Here is a 15,000-nt window from a genome sequence, read left to right on the forward strand (position 1 = left end):
GTGTCATCATATGTGGAGGAGACCGCAAAATATTCTGCAGCAAATCTAGTAAAACGCAAGAAACAAACAGCACTAATCAGTTTTTAGGCTTCCTCTTCATTGAGTCACGTGTTTTAGTTTGTTTCTTCCACCTACAGAATCCATATTTATAATTTAATCTTTATTTTGCTGCCTCTTGTGAGTCATTGTGTAATCTGATTTTATTTATATGATTTATTTTTATTTTAAGCGCGCTCTCTCTCTCTCTCTCCTCTTGGTGTCTCTCCACCTGTTTCTGTCTCCTCCCCCCTCTCTCTCCCTCTCTCTCTCTCTCCTCTTGGTGTCTCTCCACCTGTTTCTGTCTCCTCCCCCCTCTCTCTCTCCCTCTCTCTCCCTCTCTCTCTCCTCAGTCTCGCTGCTGCTGCTCAGACGGCAACAGCTCCGCCCGCCTCTCCGTCTCCCACCGTCTCTCTCTCTCTCGGTGTCTACCTGTCTCTCTCTCTCTACCTGCCCCCCCCCTCCTCCCTCCATCCCTCCCTCCGTCCCTCTCCTCCCCCCTCTCGGTGCGGACATGCTCCCGGGGCTCCGGAGATGAGGCTCCGAAATGTCTCCTTCCTGACGGTCTTGTTGTTCGGGCTGTGCGGGCTGGTCTCCCTGTCCTGGTACACCGCCTTCAGCAGCTCCAGAGGTAAGACCCGATCCCGGTGCGTCCCGGTGTGTGTTTGTTTGTGTTCCACGCTCCACACACGCCGCTGTGAGGAGGGCGGGTCGCCACGCAGAGCTCGGCTTGGGTTTGTTTCTGCTCCGCGTTGTGTTTCTTGGATGTTGCGGAGAAAAAGACGTGAACATGATGGTGTTGATGTGAAAGGGAGGCTGCAGGCTTCAGATGGTCCGGAGGTGAAGGGAGCGCTCGGTTTGTGATGCACCACATGCCAGATAAGAGGAGAGGGGCCCGGAGGAAGGAGAGAATTAAAGGAGGGGTTGGTTTGATTTTGTTGCAGCTCCACTTCGTGTTGCAGAAAAAAAACACATGATGCTGGTGATGCAAGGGGAAGCTCCAGCAGTGAGGTAATGAAGGGAGCGCTTGATTTGGGATGCATTACATGCCAACAAAGAGGAGAGGGCTTAGAGGAAGAAGCAGGTGAGAGGAGGTGGTTCGTTTGATTTTGTTTCAGTCCCAATGTTGCAGTAAAACATGAGATGCTTGTGCATGAGAAGCTACAACCTCCTGAGGTAATGAAGGGAGCGCTTGGTTTGTCATGCATCACATGCCAGCTAAGGAGAGAGGGTCTAGACGGAGGAGAGAAATACAAAGTGGGAAGAGGTTAGTTTGATTTAGTGGCAACTTCACTTTGTGTTGCAGAAAATGTAAGGGGAGCGCTTGATTTGGGATGCATTACGTGCCATTTCAGGGGAGAGAGTGGAAATGGAGAAGGGGGGGGGGGGGGTGGCACTGGGTTTGATTTTGTAGCAGAAAAAAAACACATTGTGGTTGTGCATGTGAGGGAAAGCTCTGGCTCTGAGGTGATGAAGGGGAGCGTTTGTTTTTTGATACACCATATGCCAGCTAAGGGGAAAGGTGGGAGCGGGGGGGGTTGTTTTGGTTGCAGGTTAAACGTGGATGTGTGGGGAAGGAACCGTGTTCTGAGATAATTAAGGGGGCGCTTGGTTTGTGATGAATCACATGTCAACATAGTGTCTAGATGGCCGTAGGAAGGTGGGAGGGGTTGGTTTGATTTTGTAGCATCTCCACTGTGTGTAGCAGCATCATGCTTTATGTGCATGAAGAGGAACGCTCCAGGTTCTGAGTTAATGATGGGAGCACTTGGTTTGTGATGCGGTGCATGCCAGCTGAAGAGGTCAAAATGGAAGAGGGAGATGTAGAAGAGGAGGGGTTGGTTTGTTTTTAGTTGCAGCTACACTATGTGCTCTGCAGAAAGAAAAGAAGATGCTACGTGTTGCAGAGAAAAGTTAGATGAAGCAGATGCTAATCGAGGAAGCGCTTGTTTTGTGTTAGCCTTGTCAGGAAAGGGGAGAGGATCTAGACGGGGGAGTGAGAGGGAGAAGAGGCTGAGGAGGGGTTAAAAAGAAAAGATGCAGTAGATATGAAGTGGAAGGTCCAGGTTATGAGGTAATCAAGGGAGCGCTTGGTTTGTCAAGCCAGCACTTTTTAAAATTTGATTTAATAACATTTTGTTTTTGTTGCAGCTGATTGTTGGAAAGAATCATTTCTGCTGCTGGAAAAGAATAATGTGAGGATGTTTAAAAAAGTCTGCACTCTGGAGGGGAAGTGAGCGCTTGGTTTGTGATGCATGACATGCCAGAGGAGAGAGGGGGTGTGGATGGATGACAGAAGAAGTGTGAGTTTGTTTTTGTAGCCTGCAGGCCTTTTTGTGCAAGGAGCGAGGGGTGGCGTCCTCAGCTGCTACAGAGGAGGGAACGGGAGCGCTTGGTTTGGGACACTAGACAGAGCCAGGTGGAGGTTACCGCGTGGATGGAGGCTTGTTTGTTATTTATGTTTTTTACTATTTGTTGTTGCAGTGTGATGGTGGAACAACAACGTGTGAGTGTTTACACACCGGAGTGATGTAGGCTCAGCCGTCATCTGCATGTCCATGGGAGCGCTTGGTTTGGGACACTAGACAGAGCCAGGTGGAGGTGACCGCGTGGATGGAGGCTTGTTTGTTATTTATGTTTTTTACTATTTGTTGTTGCAGTGTGATGGTGGAACAACAACGTGTGAGTGTTTACACACCGGAGTGATGTAGGCTCAGCCGTCATCTGCATGTCCATGGGAGCGCTTGGTTTGGGACCCCTTACAGCCTGTGAGGGAGGTGGAGATAGTGGGACGGACGTGTTTTTTTTTCTTTTCTGCAGCTGCTTGTTGTTGCTGCAGGAACAAATCACTCAGCTAAAAAGGAGCGCTTGGTTTGTGTCACAGCAGGGGAGCGGGGTGCAGCTGTAGGTTTTGGGGAGCCGCCTGGGCAGGTGGCTCCCCGGTCCTGATGAAAGGGAGCGCTTGGTTTGTGACAGATTTCACGCTGGGAGGAGAGGGGTGGCGTTCTGGTTTTTGTTGCAGCATGAAATGTTTCTCCTTAAAGTTCAGCTGAGAAATCTCATGCGAGAGGACCGGCGGCTTTGCAAGGGAGCACTTGGTTTTAAACACAGCACACGCCAGCAGTTGCTTTCTTAGCTCGGTTCCCTCGATGGACTGGCTGTGAAGCGTGTGCAGACTGTTGGTTCTGCTGATACCCATCTGGTGATGATATCAGGGCCGGCGTTCCACAGACGCCTGCATGGACGCGCATGAATCCTGCAGACTGATGTAGACGATCTGCTGAGAGGAAGTTGAAGTGGCCTGTAGGGAAGTCAACACAGCGTGAACACAAAAACACTCGATTACATATCTGTTTTCATCAGATTCTTTCTCTTTCATCACTTCCTCCTTTCGGACGGTGGAAGTCAGGGCTGCAGACGTCACTGTGTTGAGAAGTGGCGGCTGGACATCAGGGCTCAGATTAGGGCTGTGATGATGCACAATAACTGGCTCACCAGAACGAGATGAGCAGATATTTTAACGCCGTTTAAAGACATATTCAAAGCTGAAATATCTGAGGGTTTTGAGCATTAAACAAAGTTTGATTTATGTTTAAACTGCATTTCATGTTTTCTTATTGTGCAAATAAACCTTTCATCTGCACCGACGGTTCGTTCATTTCCCCGAACACACTGATAGTTCTGTAAATAACACCTGCTGTCAGAGCGTTTTGAAAGAACGTGATTAGCTAATCGTGAAGACGGCGAATAAAACTGTAGGTTAATCATACACCTGGATATGTTGCAGAGCTTCCAGCAGCGTTTAGCGTCACGTCATTTGTGCCTTCCCGATCACAGCTCTCTGCGAAGCCGTTTTGGTTCTTTCTCTGCACGGCTTCATATCCCACATGCGGCATTTCAGAATAAGAGCGTTTTGCCTGCCTGATTTTGCTGACCTGTTCAGATTTTGTGCTTCTTCCGTGGTTAAGTATCTACCGAGTTTGTTGTTGATATACGACCGGGTGTTTTATTTTGAAAATCTCCCCGTGTCTCATGTTGTAATGTTTTATCTATTTCACACTGAAAAGTGACCCAGTTAGATTTTCCCCCCAAACCGTTCGGCCCTAATTTGTTAAATCATTAAATTTCTTTTGTCTCATTAAAAAGCATCTTTCATCGTTCAGAACTCTGAAAGAGGCCATAACGAGTACTTTCACTCGGGATACTTGAAAGTGCATTTTGCCGATGATACTAGGAGGCAGGCTTTCCTCGGCCCGACGGTGCGTCTTCGCTCGATAAACGCCTGACCTGGTGACCTGGTTTGCGTAGGCTGCAGGTGACTGCAGTTCGCACAGCTGCGTGTTTGCTCCTGGAGCTGCTCTGGGATCAGGTGGAGGTGTTACCTGGGGCAGCTTCACACAGTCGCACAAAGAACAGCGCCCACGCAGGACAGGAAGTGGGTACTGGACCAGAGCAGTGAGACCAAAACACGCCTGCAAGTACACTTTGATACACGTATTACTTTTAATAACTTATTTGGAGAAAATCTTCAGTGAACAAGTACAAGGAAGTAATGTGACTGTCGTGTACTCTCTCTCTCTGTGTACTCTCTCTCTCTGGTCGTGTACTCTCTCTCTCTGTGTACTCTCTCTCTCTGTGTACTCTCTCTCTGGTCGTGTACTCTCTCTCTCTGTGTACTCTCTCTCTCTGGTCGTGTACTCTCTCTCTCTCTCTGCCTGGTCGTGTACTCTCTCTCTCTGTGTACTCTCTCTCTCTGTGTACTCTCTCTCTCTGGTCGTGTACTCTCTCTCTCTCTCTGCCTGGTCGTGTACTCTCTCTCTGGTCGTGTACTCTCTCTCTCTCTCTGCCTGGTTGTGTACTCTCTCTCTCTGGTCGTGTACTCTCTCTCTGGTCGTGTACTCTCTCTCTCTGGTCGTGTACTCTCTCTCTCTGCCTGGTCGTGTACTCTCTCTCTCTCTGCCTGGTCGTGTACTCTCTCTCTCTGGTCGTGTACTCTCTCTCTCTGGTCGTGTACTCTCTCTCTCTGGTCGTGTACTCTCTCTCTCTGCCTGGTCGTGTACTCTCTCTCTGGTCGTGTACTCTCTCTCTCTGGTCGTGTACTCTCTCTCTGGTCGTGTACTCTCTCTGCCTGGTCGTGTACTCTCTCTCTCTGGTCGTGTACTCTCTCTCTCTGGTCGTGTACTCTCTCTCTCTCTGGTCGTGTACTCTCTCTCTCTCTGGTCGTGTACTCTCTCTCTCTCTGGTCGTGTACTCTCTCTCTCTCTGGTCGTGTACTCTCTTGTGTTTGTCGCCTGTATGTTGGATTTATTGAACATACAGTCATGACTAAAATTGGGTTTGTTCATTTTCAGTTGAATACCCTCCCACAGAATACTAGTACAGTATACCGAGAAATGACAGAGAGTACTACACGGTGTACAGAGTACCACAGCGTGGTTTTGTTGTGATGCCAAAACCTGTGATTAAACCAAAAGTTCAGCGGAATCGGACGCGGCTGTGACTCACCCGTCTTCCTGATACCACACACAGCTCTCAGGGTCTCTGCTGGGCTGTCACTCCCATCATGCTCCTCTGCATCCTTTCCGGACGAAGGCGTGTTTCTGCTGCAGAGCGGAGATTGATTCACACGCTGATGGCAGTTAACCAGGAGGAGTGTGTGTGTGTGTGTCGTAGCACTCAGGGAAATTAGTTCAGTCAGTGAAGGTGCGTTTGATTTATTAATTCCTCTTGAGAATGCAGCAGTGATGTCATGTTAACAGCGGTGAGGTCAGAGGTTTTTAGAGGTCATCACCTTTTAATCTAGCCCTCTGATTGGCTGTGCTGTGTGTTTATCTTACCCTCTGTGGCGGCTGGGACTGGGTATTATTTAAATACCAGTATAATAGAGTACTTCTTTCAATACCCAAATATTCCATAATAGTTGATTATTATTATTATTATTATGGACAAGCAAGGTGATCCATTTTTTTTTTTTTTTTTGAATAAGAGAGGAGTGAAATAGTTAGTGACCACTGTGAGATGTGGAAAAGGAATATAAATCAAGTTTTTGATCGGTTTGTTGAAAATAAACCACGGAGAATCATTTTGTTTACAAGTCACTAAACTACAGACTCTGAAGAAGCGAGCGAAGGAAAAGAGCTGCACATCCGGCCGATCTCACCGAAAGCAGCCGTCAGAAAAATCAGCTGATGAAACGTGGAAATGAATAACGTTCTTATAGGTTCCATAAAAGTTTCTAAAAGTACTGTGTAAATTTCACAGTAAAGGTGCGGAAGAGGATTAGCGCCACATGTGAATTTTTTGAGTTCTGACTTATCTCAGAACTCAAAAAAAAATAATATTCACGTGTGGCGCTAATCCTCTTCCGCAGGCCATGTAGTATAATGTTAATATATTACTTATAGTTACTACATTCATTATAATTTCATAATAGTTTACTAATATTCCAGTTTCATTTAATCCCTGTGCAAGAAGCTCAGTCTACGCTGCTCTCTCATTTATTAATGTTAAGTAATAACTTGTCAATAATTATAATCATTCATGCAGAAGAATTACTGCAGGTCTTTACTCGCATATCGTAAAGTCCTGAACCGCTCGCTCTGCTCTTCTTCTTCTTCAGATTTACAGGGAAATATTAAAGGGTAGGACAGCAGGGTAGAACGGTAATATACAGGAGAAGGTAAGATGAAGGCGCCGCTGCACAACTAACGCACTGATCGATCAGATGACCAGTGATGTGAATTTCAAATAAAAATGCTGTTTCTTGTGCGTTTGGCTGCGAGCAAAACCTCATTTTCCTCCCAGATCTGGTCAGTTTTTACCCATTCACACCAGACAGTGAACACACATACACACACACACACACACACACACACACACACACACACACAGATTGGTTTACTACGTGCAAACAGTGCAGACGGCTCATAGTGATTAAATGACGCATCGGCCTCTTTCATCCTGGAAGTGAACATGCTTGGCCTTGTCCACCTGACACACACACACACACACACACATCCTGCCTGGCATTGTTTAACTGTCATATAATCTTGGTTTTACTTTCCTCTGTGGTATTTTGCAGAGTTGATCCATGAAGGCTTTTATTCTCTCATAGTCTGGTTTAAATACAGCTGCGTCTGCGTGTGCGTGTGTGCGTGTGTGCGTGCGTGCGTGTGCGTGTGTGCGTGCGTATTTTTGTAGCACTGAGTCCTTAAAGCTGCAGTTTGTTTGTTGTTTCTCTTTAGCGTCAGACAACATCTATAACTCAGATCCATAAGTTCTCTTTTTCCACCGCATGGTCTATAGTGGGAATAAAGTACAAGGTATTTTTTTCGGTATCGCCTCCGTCGAGGTTCCAAGCGAGCTGAGGCAAATCTGTGTGGGGGAATAAGCTAGTGCTGTGCGATACCACTTAATTCCTTTCCGATCCAATACCAAGTGACACCCAGGCCGGTACTGCCGATACTTTCTACACGTTTTATTTCTAGTTTAATGTGACCTCCCTCTCCGGTTTCTGTGTGTCTGAGAGAAATAAGGAGCAGCCTGTGGCCTTACCAATTCAAAATAACAGCTGCATAATGACAAGACATCAAACTACTGTCATATTCTTTAATTATAGTAAAAGTCTCCTGCTCAGAACTGCCGCTTCGTAACATCATCATATTATTTTGACTCCATCTCAGATGTTTAGCGAAGTTTGCGGTGTTGCCAAAGTATTTCACATCACACAGAGCAACATTATTAGCTTCGCAGCTCAAACACAGCCAGACGTGCCTGTTTCTACAGTCGGCCTGAGGCAGGATTCAGTGGCGGGAAATGTAAAGAGCTGCAGCGGCTCACTTCAAAGAAGCTCCGTCACAGAGCGGAGCAGGCGGAAGGAAAAGTAGTTCCTATCAACCCAGTTTAATTAGACCGTCCCGGTGACAGTAAGATACTTATGATAAAACACACACTCACTCCAAATGACTGAGTTTAGATATCGATTCCTTTTTATATGAGTGTTGATCCTGGAGCAGGAAACGTTGGTATCAGAAATATCGATACTCTAGGATCAATCCGCACATCTCTAGAATAAGCTAGCAGCTTGTGTGTTTACTGCTGCTGCCAACATTAGCTCACTTTTCTACCGGCAGCCTCCTCTCCAAAACAAACGGACCCGGGTCATTAAAACATTAAAAACACTGAGTCTAAGTCTTTTCAGTGGACACTGGGCGTCAGCGAGCCGTCCTCCTGACGCCCAGGAGCACTTTATTTAACACTTAGAATTTCATATCGCACCTTTAAAGACTCGAAACACATGTTGAATCATTCAGTGTGACATAAACTTCCCGAGCATATCACAATCTCTGATGTCCGTCCAGAAAAAACGCCCAGAAATCTGCTTAGATAAGAGAGAAACGACACTGCAGAACTTGCCTGAGAATCTTCATGTTTTTAAGTTTCCTTCAGCATCGCAGTAATGCAGTGACAGCTGTCTGTACATTCATGGGTGCACTGCTAACAGGAGCTGCTTACAGCTAATTCGGCGTATTTTTAGCGGAGACACGTTTCTTTTAAACCTGTGAAAGCGACGGTCAGTCCGGCGAAGGAATGAGAAGCTGCCGCCTGAATGTTTCGCACATCCCTGATAGAACAGAGCAATTAGAAATAAGAGATTTGTTAGCAGAGGAGCTCAGTGACTGCGTGTCTGCAGGCTCCGTAGTATTTCTGTGTACTGCAGTACAGGCTGTAGTAGCATTGGATTGTTGTTAGCGGTCAGGAAACCAGAGAGAAAGGAGGGAGGCTCCCTCTCTGGCGGGAGTATTGATCTTCTCTAATCTTTCACTCCTCTTTCCTTTGTTGTAATTCACTGCAAACATTTATTCAGATTTCTGAACAAATACGCATTTTCACACCTGCACCGACAAACTATATTTCCCTTTTCTTTCCTGAGAGCCTCTAGCTCTTCATCCTTTCACTCGCATCCCTAATTTCTCCTCGCCCATCCTTCCTCCTCTTCTTCCTCCCATCCGTCCATCTTAATTCCTCCCTCTTCTATCTTCTGCTCGTTTTCTTTTCTCCTCCTCTTTTCTCTCTTCCCTCTGAGTTTTTCTCCTCTGAATTTATTTTGCTCATCTCTGTCTAATTACACCTCCTCCTTTCCTTTTACCATTTCCTCATCTCCATCTCCTTCAGTCCTTCCCCCGACGGTTCGGTCAATATGAGGGAAGCTGAGAGATTGTGTGGATTTTTCTGTATTTAACATGTTTGTGTGTTTTATGTGTTTGTATTTCTATTTGTGTTTGTATTTATACGTGTGTGTTTGTCTATGTGTGTATTTATATGTTTGTGTGTGTGTGTGTGTAATGTGAGCTGCAGATTAATGTGTGATCTGCGTTACAGAAGCTGCAGTTCGAGCTGTCACTCACAGGCTGCTAAAGACAAGCTGAGACTTTAATTCCTGCAGCTGTCGGCTCTGATCGTCCTGCTGGAAACGTTTGAACTGATGGATATAAAACTGAATAACCGTGGTAACAGATAAATGATCAGAATCACAATCAGGATTATTGTTGCGCTGGTTTGTCTTGGTGTTTCAGCACAGAACAATTAACATGCAAAAGTCAAGAGCTAATTAACAAGAGCAGGGAAACTCACGCCTGAAGGGCCGGTTCCTGAGTTGAACCAGGATGATGCATTTAAAGCGGCTAATTCTAAACGCTAAGCCACAGACGGTTTCATAGACGGGCATCTAAGTGACGCGCTCGCCGTAACGCCACATCCTGCCGGTGTCTATAGGGAAACAACGAAGCCTGCTCTTTCCTTTCTGTTCAGATTTATTGTTCAGTTAATGGTCTTCAGGTAAATGTGAGAGTCCACAACACGAATAAAAAAGCTCCATTAAGTCAAAACATTTCAAACTTTAAACTTTTCTTTATGGTCAGAACTTCACAAATACTTGGTGCCAAACTGAGGATCACTTCACAAGTCTGAGGTAGAACATTCAAATCTATTGTGATAGAATTTGTTTTAACAAATACGATCAGTAAGTCTTTTTTTCAGTCCCACTTTGCTCAACAAAATAAATATTTTAATAGAATAGAATTTGTTTGTGATTCAAATGAATTAAAACAAATATTTACTGACGATATATTGAACATTTATTATATTGTTATTGAGGAAAATTATATTGCGATAATTATCATTATTGATTTATTGCCCAGCCTTGTGGTGAAGGCGACGTTTGTTTCTGCTATATTCAAACTGCTTTGCATGTTTGTGCAAGTAAACCTTTCTCAAAGCATTTTTAACAAATGCTTTCAGACAGTGGCGTGTAAATGACTCAAGATCTGCTTACTGGATTGTTCTGGAGCTTTCTACCTTTCAATCAGTCTTTTGATCAATCTCAGATGGCCGTGGTACAGGAAAGTGATGGCTGATCCTCTTTTCAATCTGCCGTTTGATTTGGCTTTGATGTTTTACGTACTCCTGATGTTTCATCATTGATCACATCTGTTTATTTAAGAGAGCAAACATGTTTTCACTTGTTATTGACCACCAAGTTCACCTTTAGTTGGTCGTTTGTCTCTGCAGACAGTCACATGGAGTCACTTTCAGTGTTCGGCCTAATAAGTCAAAAGACTGATTCAATTTTACAGAACACTTCCTGCGACGTGTCGGCAGTGTGGAAGCATTTTAAAGAGTCTGAGCCATTTGCAGACGCTGTTCTGCTGAACTGTCTCCCAGCACATCTGCTCCATCTGTGGCTGACTTCTTAGAAAAGAACCGAGTGTTTCTGTCGGTGAGAATGAGATTAAACTAGCCGCGCCTATATTTGGAGTGCACACGTATTCCAGCCTTTACGGTAAGTGAAGCGGCTCAGAGCGAGCTGACAGGCAGGTTAGAGACTTTATCCTGTCAGTTTGTCTCTTTAGTATGAAGAGAGGCTGTGAAGACGAGAAGCACATACAACATTATTTATCAAAGCAGGAAACACATGTGACAACGTCCGGTTTTCAAAATAAGGCGTCTGTACAGGATGGAAATAAGATTAACTTATTATATTCACAGAAAGTAGAAAACATGCTACATGTTTCCATTAAAAGTAAATGGACTCATGTCATTTACTTTAACGGCCCCTCTCGGGCCCCGGACCCCCCACCGTAGTCTCTGCACATCCTGTGGGAAACACTGAGGAAAAATGCAGTGGTTAAAAAAAGGCAGAATAAATAAAAACCTTGTATGGTATTCAGGAAAGTTTTTCAGATTTGGCCAAGAATTTTCTTTTCGGTGCATCTGAGCACAGAAGTCGTGCATTTATGCTGATCGAAACGTGGAGCGTGCGTTGGCTGCGACGTAATCGTACAAGTCTTGAGGCTTTGGACGCAGACACACAGGCATCAGTATGGCAAAGTTTGGCAGCTGCCTTACCTTGGAATCAGTTTTATTAAATGAAATAAATATGAGAAACTAATTTCACTATTGCATTAAAATATATTATGTGTGTCTGTGTGTTTGTGACAGTATTATGCATTTCAAAAATGAAATCAGACTGCATGTTTACTTTGAAATGTGCCTTGTTTTGCTGTGTTTTGATTGGTAACCTACTAGAATTGAGCTTGTACTTCAAATTATTTCTGATATTTAATGACAATCTGACCTCCACTCTCTGTCCATGGTGCCTAATATACGCCTCAGTAGACGCGATGTTCATGATGAAAGGCGTTTTCATGGCTCTTTCGCTCATTAAATGCAAACATTAGGCATTGGGAATGTGAGAGGCTGAACTAAGTACGTTAAAACAGTCGCTTGTTGACGTCGTGTCACTTTGCTAAAACCAGCAGGAGTCAAATCACCACACCAACACCGCTGTCTGTCTGTGACCGTGACTGCTGCCCTCTCCTCGGGGGTCGGGCAGCCTCATTTCCCCCCAAACGCCCTCCTGTTTGCATGGTACGAGCTGTTACTGTTAGCCTGTGCGTGGTTTCCAGCTTCCAGCCAGGTCTGTGTGTGTGTGTGTGTGTGTGTGTGTGTGTGTTGGTAAAGTTAATTTTTATCTAAACCTCCTCCTCCAGTCGTGGTGTGTTCAGTTTCCTCGTCGCAGTAAAAGAAGCAGGAGTCGAGCCAAACATTCAGATAGATCTTTATTGTTTGTCAGAAACAGGTTGGATTCAGTCGCAGTGAAAAAACAAGATAAGGGACAAAGTGGATTCATTTATCATTTTACAACCCAGGGTTGTGAAACGAGGTGAAGTTGTAGTTCCTTTTATGCTTTATAATACCGAAACCACGGTAAAAAACAAAACAACACACACACTCTGATAAAACATTTGAATATTACAAAGAACAACTAACAGCTGTGAGAGGATGTCCAGGACAGATGAGAGGTGGTTTCATGTCAGTATCGTCACAAATGAGTCTTGCACTGCGCACCTTGCGGTGTGAAATGTTTCCAGTGGTCTCTGTCTGTACTGGCAGTGGTTTGAGATTTCCATGTTGAAAAACTCCAGGCTTTGACACGGCGCTGTAGAAGGAAACAGCCGCATAAACCGACGATGTTAAACATGAAACATCAGATGCTTTCCAAACGCGACGGCGGAGCTGCAGCTGCACTTGTCGCCATCTTCCATGTGTTGGATCTCCGGCACCCTGTAGAAAAGTGAGGATGTTTTCAGAATTTTGGAATCGACTTGGTACAGAAATATCGTTTCTTGACACATCCTAGACTAGATAAAAACAAGTCATTGAAATAAAACTACATGCTGCTGTGTTGAGGATGAATGTGGGGGAAGAAGCTGCTCTGCAGTCTGGTGGTGCGACAGCAGAAACTTCTGTATCTCTTCCCAGAAGGCAGCGGGGTGAACAGGCCGTGGCTGTGATGGGTTCTGTCCTATAAGTAAGTATTATACTCCACGTCCGCGTGACAAAAAAATCGTCATCAAAGGGGGCATGTGTAGGGTCTGTGCGGACGTCCGCATGCTTAACGTTTTTTGTGACGACGACGCTACGAGGGCACCAACCGATCTGCTGCGCATGTGTGGAACGAGTCGGCCAAGCTGACTCCAGAAAGTAGTATAAATACAAGTAGTCCACAGCTGTCCGTGTGCACGTCCACTCCCGAGTATATTCGAGCCTTTAGTATCCTTTGGGCTCTGCGGAGGCACCGAACCATCACTGATGCTCAGAAGAGCGTACCAATCAGAGCTGGATATTAACATCCGCCAAGCGCCAAATGTGGGTAGATTTTCCGTTTGGCGGCTAAATTCTTTTTAATTTCTTTTTGACGGCTAACTGCGGATCAGCGTTGTGTTTTGTTGTGTGTCGCACTTAAAGTGTTCCCCACTGTACCCAGGGATCTAAAACCGTGTAACACACGGATTAGAGGCGTTCATTGGTTGTTGTTTATGTTCATTTCAGGTGTCTTCCGTCTGATTGGTGTAGATATGTAAAGGGGTGGGAGTTTGGGGACTTGGAGTCAAGTCGTGCTTGTTTTTAGCATTTAGCTAGCTAGCTACCACCGTAACGTGTATACGTGTCGACTCTCCCGTTATTTTACCGTTCCCTCACGGTGTCCTCCCGTTAAAATATTTCCCCGTAAATCTCCCGTTTATTTATACCCGCTGTTTGCTACGTTCCCCTCCGGTAAAGCCGGTGGCAGCGTGTAGAACAGCTCTGTAACCGTGAAGGGAAGTCAACGGCACCGCCAAGAAGAAGAAGCAGCCCGACGGGTTCAGGACGGATGATTTGTTGCTAAACACAGTATTTCACGTGCATTTTCCCCTAAAATAGAACCAGAAAAATGATTCACGATGTGCGAGTAAAAACGGCAACCTACAGTTATTTTTGTGCAGAAATGGTTCAGATTTTTTTGTTCTTTGCAGAAATAAATTAGAGACTGATGTAGACTGTTTTTTTTGCACAATGATTTAATAAATTAAAACAACCTACAATTAATATTAATAAAAACAATTTACTGTGATGTCTTAAGTACATTTAATAGCAATAAATAAATTAAAGTACTGAAACAAATGTTTACGTGACATAAAAAGGGAAGTTCTTGTTTTGGCCGGTCAAAGATATGTTGGGCGATTCCCAGGAACCTGAAACTGTTCTCCTGATGTAAACAGGAGTGTGTTTATCTCCTTGGTTTTGCTGACGTTGAGCAGCAGGTTGTTCTCCGAGCTCCACTCTGCAGGATCATCAGTTTCCTCCTGATATTGGGTCTCATTGTTGTTTGAAATCCGGCCGCAGCACACGGCTGCTGTTGAACTTTCTGTCAGGTGTTTCTATTATTCTGTCCACCCCATTTATATTAATGTACATATCACAACTACTGTCTGACTGAATTGATGCTTCACAAGGCGGCTGGTGTTCACTCGCTGGTTTCTGAAACAGTCTCTCCTCAAGGTCCATTTAGTAGCTTTTCCGGAGCTTTCTGCCTTTTCTCAGCTGTTTCCGGACTTCTCGAACGTTGTGGTTTACGAGTGGAGTGTGTTGAGAGCTTTGGGAGGTTCAGTTTGTCACTACTTGTTCAATATTTTCTTAGAAGCAGCAACAGCACCTTTCCAGCGCTGTGGATCAATGACGTTTAACTGGTATCATCTGGTGGGTTTTATCGTTACTTATGGAACATAATATTCACATTAATGGTAATGAGATCGTGCTGCTGCTGGAGCGCACGCACACGCACGCACGCACACACACACGCACGCACACGCACACGCACGCACACACAGTGTCTTATGTGTGTGTGTTTCCTGGAGAGTCCAAGACATTGTGAAGGGAGCTGATGAATATTTGATGTGAGCTCTGGGAGGTCGGGTTGCACTCCGACAGACAACAGACCGGGAGAAACCGTCTGAAGGACCGACTTCGCTGTTTCAGTCCTCGTCTGTTTCCTCCCGAAGCTTCACCTCATGTCGGGAAGATGCTTTAAAAGAAATCAACCTAATTAGCTGAGCTTCATTTAGAGAGACACAGAAACCCTGA

At 45.1% G+C, this 15,000-nt stretch overlaps 1 protein-coding gene across 1 annotated transcript in view; it reads left to right on the forward strand.

Annotated features, from left to right (window-relative positions):
* The first annotated feature begins 393 nt into the window (after positions 1–393).
* mgat4b (alpha-1,3-mannosyl-glycoprotein 4-beta-N-acetylglucosaminyltransferase B) overlaps positions 394–15,000 on the forward strand; it is a 167,103-nt gene continuing 152,496 nt past the window's right edge. The window contains exon 1 of the mRNA XM_038700192.1: positions 394–667. Coding sequence (XP_038556120.1) covers positions 571–667 — 97 coding nt within the window. The 5' untranslated portion in view covers positions 394–570. The remainder of the gene's footprint in view (positions 668–15,000) is intronic.

The sequence above is a fragment of the Micropterus salmoides genome, unplaced genomic scaffold (genome assembly GCF_014851395.1).
Source record: "Micropterus salmoides isolate LMB-PRFRI ecotype aquatic unplaced genomic scaffold, ASM1485139v1 Ms_hic_scaffold_5, whole genome shotgun sequence".
NCBI lineage: Eukaryota > Metazoa > Chordata > Actinopteri > Centrarchiformes > Centrarchidae > Micropterus > Micropterus salmoides.